This window comes from Micropterus salmoides, unplaced genomic scaffold, assembly GCF_014851395.1.
Source record: "Micropterus salmoides isolate LMB-PRFRI ecotype aquatic unplaced genomic scaffold, ASM1485139v1 Ms_hic_scaffold_12, whole genome shotgun sequence".
Classification (NCBI taxonomy): Eukaryota; Metazoa; Chordata; class Actinopteri; order Centrarchiformes; family Centrarchidae; genus Micropterus; species Micropterus salmoides.
This window is the reverse complement of record NW_024040263.1, coordinates 24,660,454-24,678,134: the sequence shown is the minus strand read 5'-3', so window position 1 is coordinate 24,678,134 and position 17,681 is coordinate 24,660,454. Positions and strand designations below refer to the sequence as shown.

Here is a 17,681-nt window from a genome sequence, read left to right as displayed (position 1 = left end):
CTGGATGGAAATGCAAGGTTTTATTCACAGGTGGTACATTTTACACACACATGTACAGCTGTGATGCAAACACAGAACAGAGCGAACAGTAGTGCAGAGAAACAGCAGTTTGGTTGATTTAGGTCAGAACACAAATTATTACAACCTGTGATTTGGATTTCTTCCCTTTTTAATCCACAGTATCCTATGCCTTTTTACTACAGTTGTTTGTTTAGAAAGATTTCAAAGAAACATGCTGTTTAAACAATTACCACTCTTCTATTCATCTTTAAATAATGATTCCCCTTAACGTCCTGAAGAATTCACTTTGAATGCCCTGAACTATTTTCATTTCATTTATATCCCAGTGATTTAAGAAGTCCTGACGACATGAAATACAGCAGAAGATTTTCAGTCAACGCAACACAGCAAATACACATATTGCTTCTAAAAACTCCCATTCTCTGTCTTTGATGCAGCATGGCAAACCTGATTTGTTTTTGGTGAGGTCTGGCTCAGGATAAAGTCCACAATGTTATAAATTCCAACATCTCACAGGTGATACTGTACTGTATGCAGAAATAACAACATGTGCTATGTGAAAGCAGGTGATGAAATGTATGAAACTGGGGAGAGTGTTTAATTCAGTATATTTGACAATCTTATATACAACATGCTTTTCTAAATTTAGCAGCTAGAAAGCAGGAAGACCAGAGCGTATGTTAGTGCATTTGAAAGTTCTTCAGTGTGACAGCATTGGTTTGGTTTGTGGTTTCAACGAACAGTAATTTAATAGTCTTTTTTTAAACTTTGCCAAATGACAACTTTGTTATATACACATAAGTGATGTTCCACCTTGGAAACAAAAAAAAATAGACAGGTGATGAGGTTTTTTTTTTTAAAACCAGTGGCTGTGTAAAAATGTAAAATGCCAGTCACAATAAAGAAAGTATATAAAAAAAATCTTCATGATGTTTCTTTTTTGTGTGTGTGTGTGTGTGTGTATGTGTGTAAAAAGAAGCTATTTCTGCAGGTTGCAGTCAAACACACTGGTGATCAGGTGGTTGTCCTGAGATGAAGATTTCACACATACATAAACACAACTACTGTACACATATTCATAGAAAAGAATATTACTGTACATTACTGAAAACTTAAAGTATGGCTGTAGCACAATCTGTGGCTTTAGTTTTCAAGACACCAGAGACGTGGGCCCTGAACAGCACAGAGGGAATCACATGGCTGGATGCGAAGTCACTACGGTGAATGAGAGTGGAGTTAAGTGATGAACAGCACTCATCAAACTTTTACATGACGTCTGACTGCTTCTCTCTCTTTGCCATTGCGGCCCGTCATCCCCCAGGCTGCCACACTGTGCAGTCCCAGAGTCTGAAGCTTCTTCACCAGATTCAAGCTGAAAATGTTCCCTCTTCCCTCTTTGTCTGATGATGAGCCTCCATGTTTGTTTTTTGCTGTGGAGCGTGAGGGGTTTGTACTCTGGCTATAGCGCAGGTTGTGGTGGGGACAAGGAGAGGCTGAGATGCCACGCTCATGCAGCAGCTGCACGAGTCCCAGCGAAGAAGTGGTTACAGTAGTGGTGGTGGTGGTCCGGCCTCCCAGGCCAAAGTGTTGCTGGTGGGACGGCGATGAAGTTCTCATGAGCTCACTGTTCCGACAAGATGGCAGGCCGAAAGAGCGAACGCTGCCAACAGAAAAAAAATGTATTAAAAACAAACAATAAGAAGATAGAAAACTATAGATGCTTCTTGTTGCACAAACATGCAAGCTCATACACAAACAACAACAAAACAAGACACTGGAAACAGATTTGGATAGTTCATTTGTTGTTAGTGTCAAACATGATGTTAGTGTGGTGGGATAGTATGGCAGGATCTGGTGGTTTGTTGAGCTGAAAACCTAGAAAGGGCAAGAGACGTTAATAAAACGTGTGGTGTAATAAGCCAAAAATATACAAACAAGTCAGCAGCATGTGTTAGTAGGAGGCGAAGGGTGTGTTTAACAGAAGCACAGTGCATGATTCTCCCATACAGTAGCTATGATCATTTCAATTAGGTCACAGCAAATGTTTCTCTGTCTCTGACCTGATCTTTGTAGAATTAAACTGAAAAGGCTTCTTAAATGATGTTATTTAGTTAACCAACATGGTACTGTGCCTCTGTTGAAATCGAGCATTCAAAGTTGATCCATTACCGTCTCTTACTCTTACTTTGCCCCGAAGGCTCCTTTTAGAGTTGGAGAAAGAGCCTCGCCAGATGTTTTCTGGGGGCAAAGAGGAGAATTTATGGAGGAGGAAAAAAGCAGCATGGAAGAGAGGAAGAGAAGAGATGAAGTTTGGAAAATCCACACATTGAAAGAAAGTGAAGCTGTGAAAAAAATCTTTTGGATTAATGAACATTGAACTCTTATTCACGAGCTTCTTGTTCTAGAGCTGCAATGATTAATTGATTAGTTGTCAGCTATAAAATGAATCGCCAACTATTTTGATAATTAATTTATCAGTTTGAGTATTTTTTAAGAAAAAAGGTCAAAATTCTCTGATTTCAGACACTTAAATATGAATATTTTCTGGCTTCTTTGCTCCTCAATGGGTCGTGGACAAAATAAGACATTGGGGATATCATCTTGGGTTGGTTGGATCTATACCTTGTCCAGAGTTTTATGGTAACTCAGGTCCATCACAACAATAAAAAATCAAGATCAAGCTCAAATTGAACTTTATTACCCAAGAAGGAAATTCAATCTGCTTTAACAAATAGACAAAAAACACAGTACATAGTACATATATTCTTACCTAGTGGAGAAGGAGGGAGTGAGAAGGGAGGGTTGGAGGACTTGGCAGGTGGTAATGGTATGTGTGGGAGAGGTCTGAGGGAGGTTGGGACCGGATGGAGAGGCTGCGAGGTCACGGAGAAAATGGGAGAAAAGCCACATTAAACTATGCATGAATACAAGGACGCAGGATGAGAAACTACAAGAGCCAACGGAGATGGGGGAAAAAAATTTATGCAGCACAATTAATGGGACACAACCAATGCAAGCTAACTGGAATAATGAGGAGAGGAAGCAGGAAATTTGGATTTTAGAGGGCATTTAATGACCTGAATAGGAATGACAAAGCATGTGTTCAGTGTGCCCTACCCATGCCATGTGCTCCAGAGAACTGCGACAGGTCAGGTTCATCCTCCTCCAGGTCGTTCAGGCTGTAGACGTGCTGAATGTCGACCTCAAGCTCCCTGAAGTCTTTAGTCAGGACTCCTGGGCGCGGATGCAGGATGCCTCCAAGGTTTGGTTTGGCCAACTGCTGCCACTGGTGCAGAGTCACTGAGCCTGCAGATGAGAGAGTCAGAGGGAGGTGCGCTTGAAGAATGACATGATAAATGCAGTTACATTTTATTTATATCGTCAGAAATAACTTTGATTTTTTCAGCTTGTTTGTCTCTTGAATCACAATTACTTCATTTTCATGTCATGTTATAAATTTGATTGAGTTGATGGTGTTGGCGTAAGGGTGGAAATTCTTGAAAAAGTTGGTTTTGCCGGGAAAGTTACAAAATTCTAAATAAAATGTAGAGAAAATATATTGGAAGCAAATGCACATAAAGTCAATTGAAGGAGGAGGATGGAGCCACATGTTCATAACTTATGTTGTAGGAGGTGCTGACTGACTGGGGAGTCAAGCTCAAAGAAAATTACCAGGTGCAGAATTTAAAATCAGTTAAATTCAAACAGTCCTCATCCACTTGTGTGTCATTTTTTATAGTTATATTATAGTTATATTGCAGAATAAAATACAGGGTTTCTGCAGGGTACACACAGTTCATTTCAAATCTTAAGGCATCTTTAATATCACATAAAATGCAATATAATACCTGTTTCATGGTCATACCAGCCAAAGTATTAGGAAAACAATGAGGGACTACATGACCGGAAAGTGTCACTACTTTTATAAATCACATTTCTCCACAAAAGGGATTGGACAGCGTGCTGTGTGCACAATCCCATTTTCAACATCTCCTGATCAGATACAAAAATATTTTATAGATAACATTACAGCCTATGGCAGAAAAGACAAAATATAAAGTAAGCCTTAAAAAAAATATTTTTGCAATCTACAGACAAACTTTTTTTGAGGAAACTAAATTCAATGTCTTCGTAAGACTTTTTAAGACCTGCAGAAACCCTGTTATAAATGGTAGATCTCCCAAATTACGCTGTCTTGTTGGTTGCAGCAGCTGAAGTGGTAAGAAAGAAGAAAACTGGGACAAGATAAGGAAGGTTTGGGTTTGGCTCACTGGCCAATTAACGGCCAATTAATGTTAGTGTTCAACATGTTAATTTTTTCACAGAGCCGACGTGCTTGTCACTTTTCATTTCGTTCGTCCAATCACAGTCTGGATGGGGCGGGACATTAAAAAAAGTTTGACGTGCTCCAGCAAATCATTAAATGTTGAACAATATGATTACTGACAAGTTAGTAGTTAGCATTAACAAATTAGAGACAGATGTAGAGCCTTTTGCTTGCACAAGGATTAAATGAATAAAAACAACCCACAGAAATTAAACAGCTGTAACTGGATTTAATATTCGACTAGTGGTAAAATAATATACTATTATATGAAATTATAATGAATGTAGTATTATAGTTATACTAACAGTATACTGTTAACTAAACATTATACCCTTTATATACTCTTTATTTAATAGTATCATAGTCAAGACCGCCCAAAACGAGACTGAGACATAAAAATTACTTTTAGGGGCTGAGATAAGTCGAGACCAATACCAATTCCCCACATTACATGACACACAATAAAATGTGGAACAGGATCATATGTACTTTTCAAATTGATCCGGTCTTGGTCTTGAGACCGGTCTTAAGACCACTCGAGTACTACAACACTATTATTTAATACACTCATGTACAGTTCCTTCTCCAGGTTGTGGATAGAGTCTCAAGCAAATAAAGCTTTAGTTTCCTAGAGTTTTAAGTAATGTAACACCAGAGCTGCCAACTCTCAGGCATTGAGAGTGAGACTCACGCAATTGACACTTTTCACACGCTATACATGAATTTTGTCACGCATTGAAAAACAAACCTATAACTGATAACAACAAGTCGGGGCGAGTGAACTCCACCCAGCTGATGTGACACTGGCACCTCGCGCTGTGAGTCGCGGCAACTAAGTGAAAGAGTTTAATAATAGTAATAATAACCATCTAAAATCTGAGGTGCAGACTTGCTCTGTTTGGGACTGTGAGCTGCATTTTATCTGAGGTGCTTAAGTGAACATTTGTGTGGATTTGTGGTGAGATTTCTGCCTGATCAAAAGTGTTTTCAGTAAGTTTTGTTTTCCACCTTCTCCTCCCATCCAGTAAAGTCTCAAATTACTCTGTGTCTACAGAGTGTCTGAAGGAGCCAAATCAGCAGATCAACAACACAGGCTAATGCACAGCAGAGTATAGGGCAGGTAGACTATTTCTAAATATTATGACTTCTCATTAAATGATGACATTATTCTTGGAATATTATGACTTTTTTCTCATCATGTCAGAGAACAAATATAGTCGATGTGGGAGAGATTCAGAATATGCAGAAAGTTTTGAACATGAGCAGAAAAACTGCTGAAACAGAGAAACTATTAAAGTCCAGGAGTTTCTAACTGAATTAAAATTCATTCATTTATTAATTGAGGTGAGATAAGGTGCCACAGTCATACTTAAAGAGGTTACTTCCCCAAACAATGACAAAGACAAAAAAGGGGAGGGAAAACGAAATCATGCCTACATGAGCTGACTCAGCAGAGCTGATATTACATGAGAAAATATTTTAATACACAAATATTAATATATTAATCTGTTAAGTTCTGTGTGTGCAGCATGAAGGGACTATAAACTTTTGTTTTTCGTTATACAACAACCTTGTGTTGTATAATGACAAATACCTTGTAAAAGTTAAACTACAGGAGAACACATATATCTAAAAGCAACACAGAATGCCTGAGAGCTTAACTGCATTATAGTCTATTATATTATGAATCGTCACCTGCCACCTGAATTTGGTTTCCCTTTATATTAATAAAGATTAGTAACACCCACAAGTTCCCCTGTAACTGCCTCAAGAAAATTGAACGACAGTAATCACTAGTCAGCAGCACATGACAAGTCATAGGATACAGCTGCAAATATGGTTACAATATAATAAGCTATACATCTGTTTATATAATTATTGTCATCATTTCAGCGGACACATTTATACTCTATATATAGTATTTCAGTTCTGCACATAATTTGACCAATACTTGTACAATGTAGTCCTCAAAATTGAATTTGATAGACAGATGAAGTATGTTTATTTGTTCACTCATAATTCGATTTTAAGATTTAATGCTTTGCAGTAATTTCTTCAATGTTTGATTTTACTTTTCTCTAATCGCTCACTTATTGAAGGGCATTTTTTCTCTCCTTGTCTTGTTTTAAGTTAAAAGAAGAAACATAACTTTCACAGTCTTAATTTTAAAGATTTAAAAAAATAACTGTATTGACCTTTTGTGCTTTATAATCATATTGGGTAACTGAATATGTATGCGAGCGTGGCCTGGATGAACACTGAATTTGGAAATGGTCGTTAATGACTCCATCTGTGTCACTATAAATAAGGCTAATTGCCAAGAGCTTTTTTGAAATTGCCCGTGTTTGTATTAGAACTAAGGATGGGTGGGTTGAGGTGGTGCAGGAGTTGAGGTGGTGCTGGATTGAAAAATGTTGTCCCCCTGTCCATAATTCCTGATGGCGGGGCTGTTGCTAGCAGCACCTTTTTCGTGCACTAGTACATTTCTGTTGATCAGTTGACATTAGCTGCCAAAGTCAAACACAGGTCAAATTCTCGTTTTACTTTTGCAATTAAGTAATCAACCTTTTCTTTCTTCCTTTTTTAAAGAATACATTTTCATTTTAAGAGCAGGGCAGCTTTGCACTTGTGGCATTTAATTAGCATCACAGACTAACTTGTCAGTCTTGTTTGAATTTTAACAACACTTTCTCATGTTCCATTGTGACTCCACATAATGCTGAAATAAGCTCAAAGTAATTGATGAGAAGCAGTAGCAAGCTGCAGCTTTTACCTTCCAAAGGTTTGACGATCTGTAGCCGGTCGGGCAGGTAGGACCTGGATCCTCCTGAGGAGCCACAGGAATGCCGTGAGCTGCCATTGGAGTAGTTAGTGCCAGTCGATGCCGCTGGGCTGGAGGCCAGGCTGTCATTTGGCGTTAAGAAGCCACTGGAGCCCTCGCCCTCCTCGCAGTTTGCTGCCAAGGCATGGAGTTTACGCTCACGCTCTACATCAAAGAAAGGCCGCTCAGAGGAGTGGTTCTGCTGCCGGGCTGAAAGGCTGCGCAAGGCGGCTTCGAGGTCCTGGCCTCCTGGTGTGCCTGGCTGGCCCAGACGCTTTGGACCACTAACACTATGGTGAATAGATGTGACAATGTTTTAACTGCTTCAATCCTTTGGACCTTAAAGTGGACTAATCTTTATAAATTACTACTACTTGCACTGTTACCACCCAAACAAAGGCATTTTAACTTCTAGTCAAGATTGTAAATAAAAACAAACAAAAAATATATATATACATATATATACATACATAGTCTGAACACATGGAATGGAAGTCTGAATATATGGAATGAAAGTCTGAATATATGGAATGAAAGTCTGAATACATGGAATGGAAGTCTGAATATATGGAATGAAAGTCTGAATATAGTGAATGAAATCTGACGTCAGTGATATGAAGTGTGACACTGTTAGTGAATCAGCAAGAAAGTGTCCAACGTCCGCAATTTTGAGCAATGAAGAGATTATAAAAACACTGGCGAATGCATGTATGAGCCAAAATATTGGAAACCACATCCAGTACCGTTCTCCTGATCTAGAAATGTATTCCCTATTATCGTGGAAGACCAAATGCAGGAACCCTCCCAGTTCAGGCAGTTCCCGTTTATCAGGCAATCTGAAATACGCCTTTAACGTCACAGATGCCCCCCACAACAACCCCTATATACAATCTTCGTATGTCCACCCAAAAGGGCTCAGGCAGTAACTTTTTAAAGAGTAAGATCCTGTGTTTAACCAGAAATAGCTGTTATATCGCTCTCTTCAAAGCCACCGAACTCCACTGACAAAAAATGTTACCGCTGCCAGGTTATTTTTTCTGTGACTTTGGTGTTTAAAAGATTAGTTCGGATGCGAACTAACTTAAGCTGTTGTGGGGGCACGTGTGAGGTTGAAGGCTTGTTTTCCTGATAAACGGGAACTGCCTGGCCTGGGAGGTTTCCTGCATTCAGTCTTCCACGATTAAAGAGAATAAATTATTTCATCAGGAGAACTACTGGATATGGTTCCCAGTATTATGGCGTGTACATGCATTTGCTAGTGTGTTTGTAATCTCTTCAATGCTCCAAATAGCTGACACTAGATTTCTTACTTATTCGCTCATAGTGTCACAATTACATCCATACGGATTAATCACATCAAAAACACAAGATGGCGCCAGTGCCTTAATGATGTCAGATGATGATTTCATTATATATATTCAGACTTTCATTCCATATATTCAGACTTCCATTCCATATATTCAGACTTCCATTCAGTATATTCAGACTTTCATTCCATATATTCAGACTTTCATTCCATATATTCAAGGTTCATTCCATATATTCAGACTTTCATTCAATATATTCAGACTTCCATTCTATATATTCAAGGTTCATTCCATATATTCAGACTTTCATTCCATATATTCAGACTTTCATTCCATATATTCAGACTTTCATTCCATATATTCAAGGTTCATTCCATATATTCAGACTTTCATTCCATATATTCAGACTTTCATTCCATATATTCAGACTTTCATTCCATATATTCAGACTTTCATTCAATATATTCAGACTTCCATTCTATATATTCAAGGTTCATTCCATATATTCAGACTTTCATTCAATATATTCAGACTTCCATTCTATATATTCAAGGTTCATTCCATATATTCAGACTTCACACACACACACATATATATATATATATATATATATATGTGTGTGTGTGTGTATGTATATACATAGTATAAAATAGATCTGGACTTCTACATTTGACATCATAATGCAAGTATGTGCATGAGCACACACTCACACACACCTGTTATCTTCTTTCTGAGCATTATTGGAGCTGGGTTTGTCCTCCAGTGTAAAGCTGGCATTATCTGAGCCATAGTAGCTGGTTCGGGGGGTGCTGGTACAACTGGAGCGAACGGACACCGGGCTGGAGCCTGGCAGCCCCGGGGAGTGACACTGAGACCGCAGTCTCACGGCCTTGTTCACCACCTTTACGGTTTCAAACACACGCCAAGGGTGGTTCCTGCAAGGAGTAGATGTTTAGTTCATTTAGTAGTTTACATCATTTAAATTTAAGTCTCTCCATATGTTTTATTACAATAGAAAGTTGTAGTGGCTTGCTGTGTTTGCCACAGAAACCTGTATGGCTGAACTGACAACGGAGATGCAATTTTTGTCACCTTTTAAGGAATTGGTAATGGAAGAGGGATACTCAAAAACACAAATGTAGAAATCTCTAATGTGAAATAAGCAAAACTGTTCTAATTTGGCAGTAAAATATGTATTCATGTGGGACCTCATCATCAATAGTAACAAGCTAATTAAAAAAATAGGTTTTCAGGGCCAAAGCCATGATGACTCACATCAAAGTAAATGTCTTGGGTTTTATCTAGCTATAGAAATTCAAGCAAAGCCTTCTACATATGAGAGCACACACACAAAGTCACAGACTCACTTGTACTCTGGGGTAGCCGGGGTGTCCAGGCCTTTGCGGAAGGTGCCCTCTATCTCAGCTGCCAGTGAGTCCATGGGGAGGACAGAGGCCAGTGCAGTGTACCGCTGCACCGTGCTGTTGGGTAGGCTCTTATTGCGCAGGTTCTTAATGTCCTCTCGGGCCTCATGGAGCATGTCCTCACACTCTGAGTATTTGTCCTGCAGGTCCTTGAGCTGAAGAAAGGGGGAGACATATCTGTCAAACTGCAGTACAAGACGCTGAATATCTGAATATCAACATTTTAAGAACAAAGTAGGCTTCTGCAAAGATACACATAAACTGGTCTGTGTGGGGTTTCTGGGTAACCATGTGAACTATATTAACAAAATCTCTACAACTACATATGATCTGTACCTGCAGTGCACACAGACCTTCTCACAGAGGCCTGGAGTAAACAAGACCTTATTTATGAAAGTGTGATCTTTGAAATCAGAGGCAGCTGTTCCATTGGCCACCTCCACTGTATCTAGACTTTCTCTAAGCCTCCAGAAGGTTGACACAAGATCTGTTTGTTTTATTTATCCTCTGTTTTGAAATAATTTTATTTATTAAATGTATGTCTAAAGTTGAAAATAGGCTTCTGCATCTAGTTTGTCAGTGAAAGCAGCTTGTCTTTGTAAATGTTTTCAAACGACACCTGTGCATGTTTGAAGACTTAAAAAACACTTGCCTCTGATTTAAGTTTTAGCTGGCTCTCACGGGAGGCACTCAGGTTTTGGTTCAGCTCCTCGTTCTCATGTGTGAGCTAGAAGGACAGAGTAAGAAAGGTAGCAGAGTTTTATTGTAACTGGACGTTAAATCCACAATGCAATTTCCAACATGCAAACGTTTGACAGCAAAGGTAAGTATTCAAAGTGATCTATTACACAACTCCTTATAAAGTCAATAACTGTTTTATGGAAGCTCCTAGAGGGCACCTTAACTGGAGAATTTGTGTGCGTGCGTTTCTCTCACCCCTTTGCAACGGGCCTGCAGGTCAACAATCTGAGCGAGCAGTGAGCTGATCTCCTCCTGTTGTCGGAGAGTGTCCTCCACCTTCCGCGCTAGCTCATCTGACAGGTCGACCACCTGCTTATTGACAGATGCTGAAACACACAGGTCCAATTAACACACCTGCCACTCATCCTCTGTACACCATTTTCATATGGTGAAACAAGACTGGTTACACTTACTGAGTTCTTCCACACACACCATCATCAGCTCCTGTTCTTGCTCCTCGTAGTTGGTTGTCTCCGTTGTGAGCTCATTGGCCTGCAGGGAAAAATGTCATACTTTTAACGCTAGAGTAAAGTAAAAATGTAAATACATAAATCTTTACATCTGTGATTTTATTTTTTTTTATTCAATCAACAGCACACATTATTCAAACCTAATGCTAACACACATAAAAAAAAAGCCATGATGAACAAAAAGGTGTTACTCCCCCAAATACTGACTGAACTCCTTAGCAGCACATAGATGGGTTATTTATACTTAGACATGTGTTTAGTTTGCATTATATAATGAGATTGCGTACTCCATGTTTGGTTTTCTGCATATAAATGTTACTGTATGAATGAAAATATTTGTTTAGGATTAAAGCTGAATGTAGTCAGTAATAAAACAGTGTTAAAAGCTAGATTTTATACAGACATGAACATAACAATTATGATATGATGTGTTTTATTTTATCTTGTGTATTTGAGTTACCTTCCTTTCATTTCACTCTGCGTTTGCACTGTTGCATACCTCTAATCTCAGTTTGCGGTTCTCGTCCTCTAAACCCTTCAGTTTCTGGTGGAGGAAGTCATAGTGGACGAAGTTGCTGAGCGAACTGCTGGACTCGTTCCTTTTTATTCTACAACAACAAAAGAAACATTTACTTGCATTAGACATAATTCTGTTTTTCTCACTTGGAGAGAGAAAGCTGAGCTTGCAAAACACATGTAACCAGAACAGGTGGGCAATTACCAACTGTAGATAGCTGAACAAATCAAGTTTGTTGAGTGAGTGAGTGGTAATAAATGTACTTAAAATGGTTAAATAAGCTGCTGCAATGAAAATAAATTAAAGGAGAATAGCAATGAATTGGGACAATGATTAACTGCTGATGGGAAAGAATTAAGCAGGAAGCTTAGCTGGAAATTTTGAGAAGATTAGTGGAGATGTTCTGACGTATGTTTACTTACAGACACAGCAACACAGGAACATTCATCACCATAAACATCTCTGTTATTTCACTGAATAACTTTAGCAGGAAGGCTATTTTGAAATTGTTTTGGGATAGAGTGTTCCAAGCACAAATGATTGTTTTTTTTATGTTAAAAGAACAAGAATGAAGTAGTAGGAGGATCTTGTCTGTTATTACACTGTTTATTGAAAGGAGGAGGCTCTATCCTCTTATGCTCTGAAAAGGAAATAAGATGTGTATTTTCCAAGTAATTAGTAGCATGAATTACAGTAATACATACTTACTTTGAAGGATATCTAGTCACAAACCTATACCTAAACTTTGTTTTAAAACAAACTGAATACTATATGTTTGCATGGAGCGAAATATTTCCAGTGGCATCATTCATCAACCTCTGTGTACTGCGTGTGTGTGTGTGTGTGTGTGTGTAAACTTACAGTGAGTGCGATTCAGCGTTCTCTATTTCCTCAGTGCTTGCATAGAACTGAAGGAGGTCGTCTCGCATCGAGAGCTCATGGCGAAGTTGAGCGATCTAGAAAACACCGTAAGCTAATGTCACTTGAGCTCAGCAGGCTGTATAAACACCAAATTGTGTATTCCAGTGTGACTGCAGAAGTGTGTATCATGAGGCTTGTTTATACCTCTTCCTTTGCAATTTCAAGCTGTTCATCCAGCATTTCATTGCGTGCGGTTAGTTCCTGGTTCTGCTTCAGGAGGGATTGACCGATTCGCGCTGCTAACTCGAGATCCCGCTCTTTCTGCAAAGTGATAGAAATACTGCATTTATTCTGCTGAGCAACGCAGAATGACACACATCATACACAACCACTGTTTTAGTAAGTAAGTGCAGCTGTATTTTCCTCCCCAAATGTTATTTACTTTCTTTTTACCGCACTGACAGAAACAAGAGTGACACACAGTGACGGTCAGTGAGGCAGATCAATTTAATCCTCTATAATCCCATTCATCTGTCTTTCACTTACCTCCTCCAGCAGGTGGGTGACTGCTTTAATGTCATGATACGTCTTGGTGATCTGGCCCACTCTGTCTGAGCACAGCACTGAGGGAGGAGGGAGAGAGGGATTTCATGAATGGAGGCAGAGGCAGAGCTGTAGACAAAGGATGCTGGAACAACACAGCCTTACTGACTGTTTTGATGAGAGGGAGTTTTGAGCCATAATAACCTCCAGATGGTAGAGCATTTTTTGATTCTGACTGGTCTCTTCCTCTATTTGTATTTTTCAACCAGCTAGTTAGCAAGCCAGCATCGCTACAATAGAAAATGACTAGAATGTGAGTCTGAATAAAGTTTGATATGTTTGAAATCAATTTATGCTTTGATTACGTTGGGCGATATTTCTTTTTCTGAGCAGTTAGCACATTTTCAAGAATTAACTTCATCCCGTGTCCGGTGCTGTTCAGTGTCTTTCCCTTAGATTTTCTTTTAAAAGGGTCCGGTTTTCTGTTGAATTTCTGAATGCACTGCACTGATGAAAATGGATTAAGGATTAAAAATGGATTATTATTCATAGATTACATAATCATATAAACACATGAAGCAAGAGAGGCCGCCCTCATGAACATGCCCTTGTCACAAAATCATTATTAAATATTAACCTGTAAAAACACCAACGACACATCCAGACTAAAAGCAGCATTGTTTGTATGAATGAGTGCCTCGGGCAGATCTCGTCTCTCCTTTGAGCTTCCACAGCTACAGACCACAACATCTCCATGTGGTCAGCCAGATACTGATCCTCTTAGCTTGATCCTTTTTAGCCCAGATAAGACGCCAATAAAGACCTCGTTCTCCTGGATACCAATATAGCTGTGTCCACACCAGCAGGACAGTGACTGGCTACTGACCTGCAACTTTGTTTACATTCCTGGAGAATGGTTTGTTTATGTCTACTTCAAAGTCAGTGTTCAAGGTCAACAAGTCATTTTCTCAGTTCAGATCTAGTATTGAAGTTGTTCAAAATTAAGGCCATTAATGTATAATAGTTTGTAATTTGCTAATTACACACAAGGTTTTGCCTACCAGTGACTTAAGTTATAAAAATAACCCATTGAGTACAATACTGTGTTTTAATTTTGTGCTACTTTTGTAATACTACCTGCAATTGTAGGTTTCAGGCTTTTGGAGCCAAACTTGTTGACTTAAGATGCATTCTGTCTGTATTTGTCTGGACTAGCGTGCGATTCGGAAATCAGTTGTGTAATCTTTCTTCAGTTAAAAGCTTAGCTGGTCTTTAAGATTTGGGAAGTTGCCATGCAGCAAAGTAATTAGATTGAGGTCCTTTAATTTGGCCTGGAAACACAATGATTGGATAGTGGTATCTGTGTCTAATCAGCCTAATGGAAAGAACCTAACCTGGCCTGAACTACTGCATTGTAAAATATATTGTAGTATGAACTGTATCACAATAAATCATGTCTATAGCACTGTGAGGTGATGTACTCTAAGGTAGAGGTCATGTTTCCATTTTCAAGTAGATTAAAGAGTAATGCAGAAACACAAATGTTTAGTGAAAACATTTCAACCTGTCATAAATACTCACAAAGCTCAAGAAGACAGCAAACAGTGATAGCACAAGTTGAATCTGGGACTCCAATATGACAAAACTGTCAAATCATGATGGAAACTCTCCTAATTTAACTTCAGAGCTCACTGTTGTCTATGTTACAGGTCCACTGCCAGGATCTCGTGTTTCCCTCAAGGACTTGGACACGGGGCAAATTAACTGGAACAGTGACTCTCAAATAATAAGGAATAGGGGTGCGATATTCATAAGGATGAATATCGCATAAGGATTCATATTCATAAGGATGAATATCGCACCCCTGACTAACCCCCGCCTCCCAAATGCCAACATCAACTCTCAAATTCTGAAGTACTCAGAAAATAGACATTTGAACATGTTAACTTGGTAAACTCCATCTGCTGATAAAAATCCTGTAATGTGATCAAAAACTCTACAACACCAAATGGACCTTGAACAAGCTTGACTGATTATTTAACCTATAAAAAAGGTATAATAGATGTACGGTCATCATCCACCTTCCTATAGTGTCAACATGTCTATTTCTGATCTTGCCAGCTGGTTAAAAACATTCACTAATTTACTAACCAAACAATCTTGTTAATAAACAGTAAACTACACCCTAAATTACACATAATTATGTTGAGTCTTCTTTAGCACTGAATGGCTTATTGTGTAAAGTGAATTCAATACATTAACAAAAGTTGAAAAGATAATAGCTCAACTTCAACCTCAAATCCTATTGCACCAAAAGCAAAGTCAGCAGCAGGACTGTCAGTGGGTTTCACTTACTGTCGTGTCCACACACACTCACTCACTCACACACACACACAAAATAAGAACCAGTACATTTTCACTGAAGAATGAACGAGATGGAAAGAATGTTCACATCACGTTATGTCAGACGTTTCGTGCTCTCTTGAATGGCTTAAGCCATTCACCTTCATTCAGCAAGCACTTAAACCGTATATCCAAAAAGTGTCACCAGCCGAAATCCTCGATCTGTTTCCTCTTGACCTGACCGCTGCCGCAGCATAGAGCAGGTCAAGAAAAGAGACGCTGTTATGCCAGCTAGAGGTTTTAGGGTTTGGGTTGATCTAAATCCAGGCTGCTGCCCTGAACTGCTAGCCTAATACTGCACCTATGGATGAACCTTGCTGACTTAGGCATACTTATGACGTCTGTTATGCTGTGGGGATCAGACGGGCATGGGTGAGCTCCAAGAAGAAGATTCGCATTCATCCCCTATTGATCTCTATTGTTCTGAAGGTGCATCCTTCACAAGATTGGCAGGAGCAAAACTTTGTCTCACAGAGCTTCCTGCAGTAAATCTGTCTGGATATTTTTAGAATAATTAAAAAGTGTATGCACATTTTATTCTTAATAGTAACATTAATCTCACTATAAAAAGTCAGATCCATCACTGATCGGTAATAAATTTGAGCTGGACTTTAGCCTAATGCTCCTGGCAATACACAACAACATATCAAAAAATAACTCAAGTATTTGTGCACCAAAAATATATGTGTGATTCTATTGCATAATAGAGAGACCAAAAATTTGCCAAGAGTGTCGTTTTTTTTCTGGAAGGGTGCCCGTGTCGCAGCATTCGGTTGCCAGTGCCCGTTTAGACAAAGAATGGCCGATACAGAGGAGGAATAGAGGAGAATCCCTGCTAACATTAACTGATCTCTTAAAGCAGAAGATGTTTTTTTAAACACACGTCAACTTGACTACACTATAAGCCGGGCAATACACATTTGTCCAACAACAGTCGTATGTTAGGAAGAGCGTTCAGGTCATTCCTTCAATCTCATTTGATCAACTTAATTCACAAAAGAACAATTCCCCTTTCAGATTCAAAACATTTCAGGGAGAAAGAAATACCCCCAAAAAATGGAAACTATACATGTGCACAGGGCTTAATGGTGCTGCTGCAGCATGTGGACACACACACACACACACACACACACACACAGGCTTAGTGACCTTCACCACACTAACAAGGAAACAGTCAAGCAGATATATATACACAAAACTTTTCACATCTCTTTCGTGTTGAACTAGATGGAGTCTTCTGACAAGAGCTGCAAAAGCAAGCATTTTGTTGGTATCATCATTTGTGGGATGCACCTTCAGTGATTTCACTGCACCATAAAATATTAAAGCACTTAGATAACTAAGACCTTGTCCATGCAACTTACAACAAAACACACTAGACAGCAATATCTGGCTTTAAGGGCAGAATAAAATTAACCATGACACTTCATATTTGCAAACTGCATTATTTCATTACTCTCTCTTCAAGCATGAGCTCTACAGATCACTAATCAGTCTTTTTACTACTTGCCTGTTCTCATCCTCACCTTGTGTCACCTCCCTGCAAAGGCTATCCTTGTTGTTGTTGTTATTGTTATTGCAGTTGGTGCCTATCTCCTCCACCTCTACTACTTCCTCTACAAGACTGGTTGTGCTCTTCTCTTCATCCTCCTCCTCAGATGCAGAGGAGCTCCACACCTCCATAGCAACCAGAGAAAAACTGCCCTCCGTCTCTCCGTACATCGGTTAAATCCCTTGTTCTTCTGATCCTACTGGGTGTTTGCTGTGCTGTGACACACCAGTTGTGTCTCTGGCATCATTCTGCTGGCCTGTGTTTCAGAAAACCATATCCATTTGCCTGCATGAGTGGGTGTGTACGCCTGTGTTTGTGTGTGCAAGAGAATCTGAGCTGCTTGGTGTTAATATATAATCCCTCACACTGTAAGGGCCATCTGTCGTCATGCCTGCCTCCGTTCACCTGGCCACGTTGGACTACCGGGTAAGAAAAGAGGGGAGGAAGAGGAGGAGGGGTGAAGGAGGAAGGAAAATCTAAACCACGAGCCATAAAAGCTGATATTGATCACACTGACATTGTTCAAGCACAAAAAGACAAGTATTATATAGCTGGAATTGAAAAAACAAGTCAGGATGGGAAAGCTTATGCAGCATTCAAGGATGCTGCATTAAGCCCACCAACCCCTGTGAAACAGAGGGAGATGGTAGGTTCCGCCCATGCTGATGGCTGTTCTTGTTCTGCACACAGACGT

The 17,681-nt window shown here is 39.4% G+C and overlaps 1 protein-coding gene across 4 annotated transcripts; it reads right to left on the bottom strand.

The window, feature by feature from the left end:
- Position 1: 1 nt before the first annotated feature.
- Positions 2-17,445, bottom strand: si:dkey-28e7.3 (trafficking kinesin-binding protein 1). 4 transcript variants are annotated; one of them, XM_038714171.1, is made up of 15 exons: positions 16,962-17,445; positions 13,036-13,112; positions 12,694-12,810; positions 12,490-12,584; positions 11,611-11,719; positions 11,055-11,133; positions 10,837-10,967; positions 10,553-10,627; positions 9,844-10,055; positions 9,193-9,411; positions 7,122-7,459; positions 3,139-3,327; positions 2,792-2,894; positions 2,201-2,259; positions 1,543-1,681 (listed from the first exon to the last, which is right to left on the bottom strand). In XM_038714171.1, exons 1-14 carry the CDS (start codon positions 17,155-17,157, stop codon positions 2,226-2,228), a joined length of 1,974 nt encoding a protein of 657 aa, XP_038570099.1. In that variant the 5' UTR covers positions 17,158-17,445; the 3' UTR covers positions 1,543-1,681; positions 2,201-2,225. The 4 variants fall into 4 exon arrangements, with proteins under 4 accessions (XP_038570097.1, XP_038570099.1, XP_038570098.1 ...); XM_038714170.1 differs by having other exon boundaries at positions 1,552-1,681; positions 2,191-2,259; XM_038714172.1 differs by having other exon boundaries at positions 1,552-1,681; positions 2,207-2,259.
- Between the last annotated feature and the right edge of the window lie 236 nt (positions 17,446-17,681).

Coding starts and splice junctions, on each gene's coding strand:
- si:dkey-28e7.3 (XM_038714169.1), bottom strand. CDS start 17,157: ATGTACGGAGAGACGGAGGGCAGTTTTTCTCTGGTTGCTATGGAGGTG. Junction 11,134..11,610: donor ACCGCAAACTGAGATTAGAG/GTATGCAACAGT, acceptor TTTTCCCTGCAG/GCCAATGAGCTCACAACGGA. Junction 2,895..3,138: donor CTCTGGAGCACATGGCATGG/GTAGGGCACACT, acceptor GTGACCTCGCAG/CCTCTCCATCCGGTCCCAAC.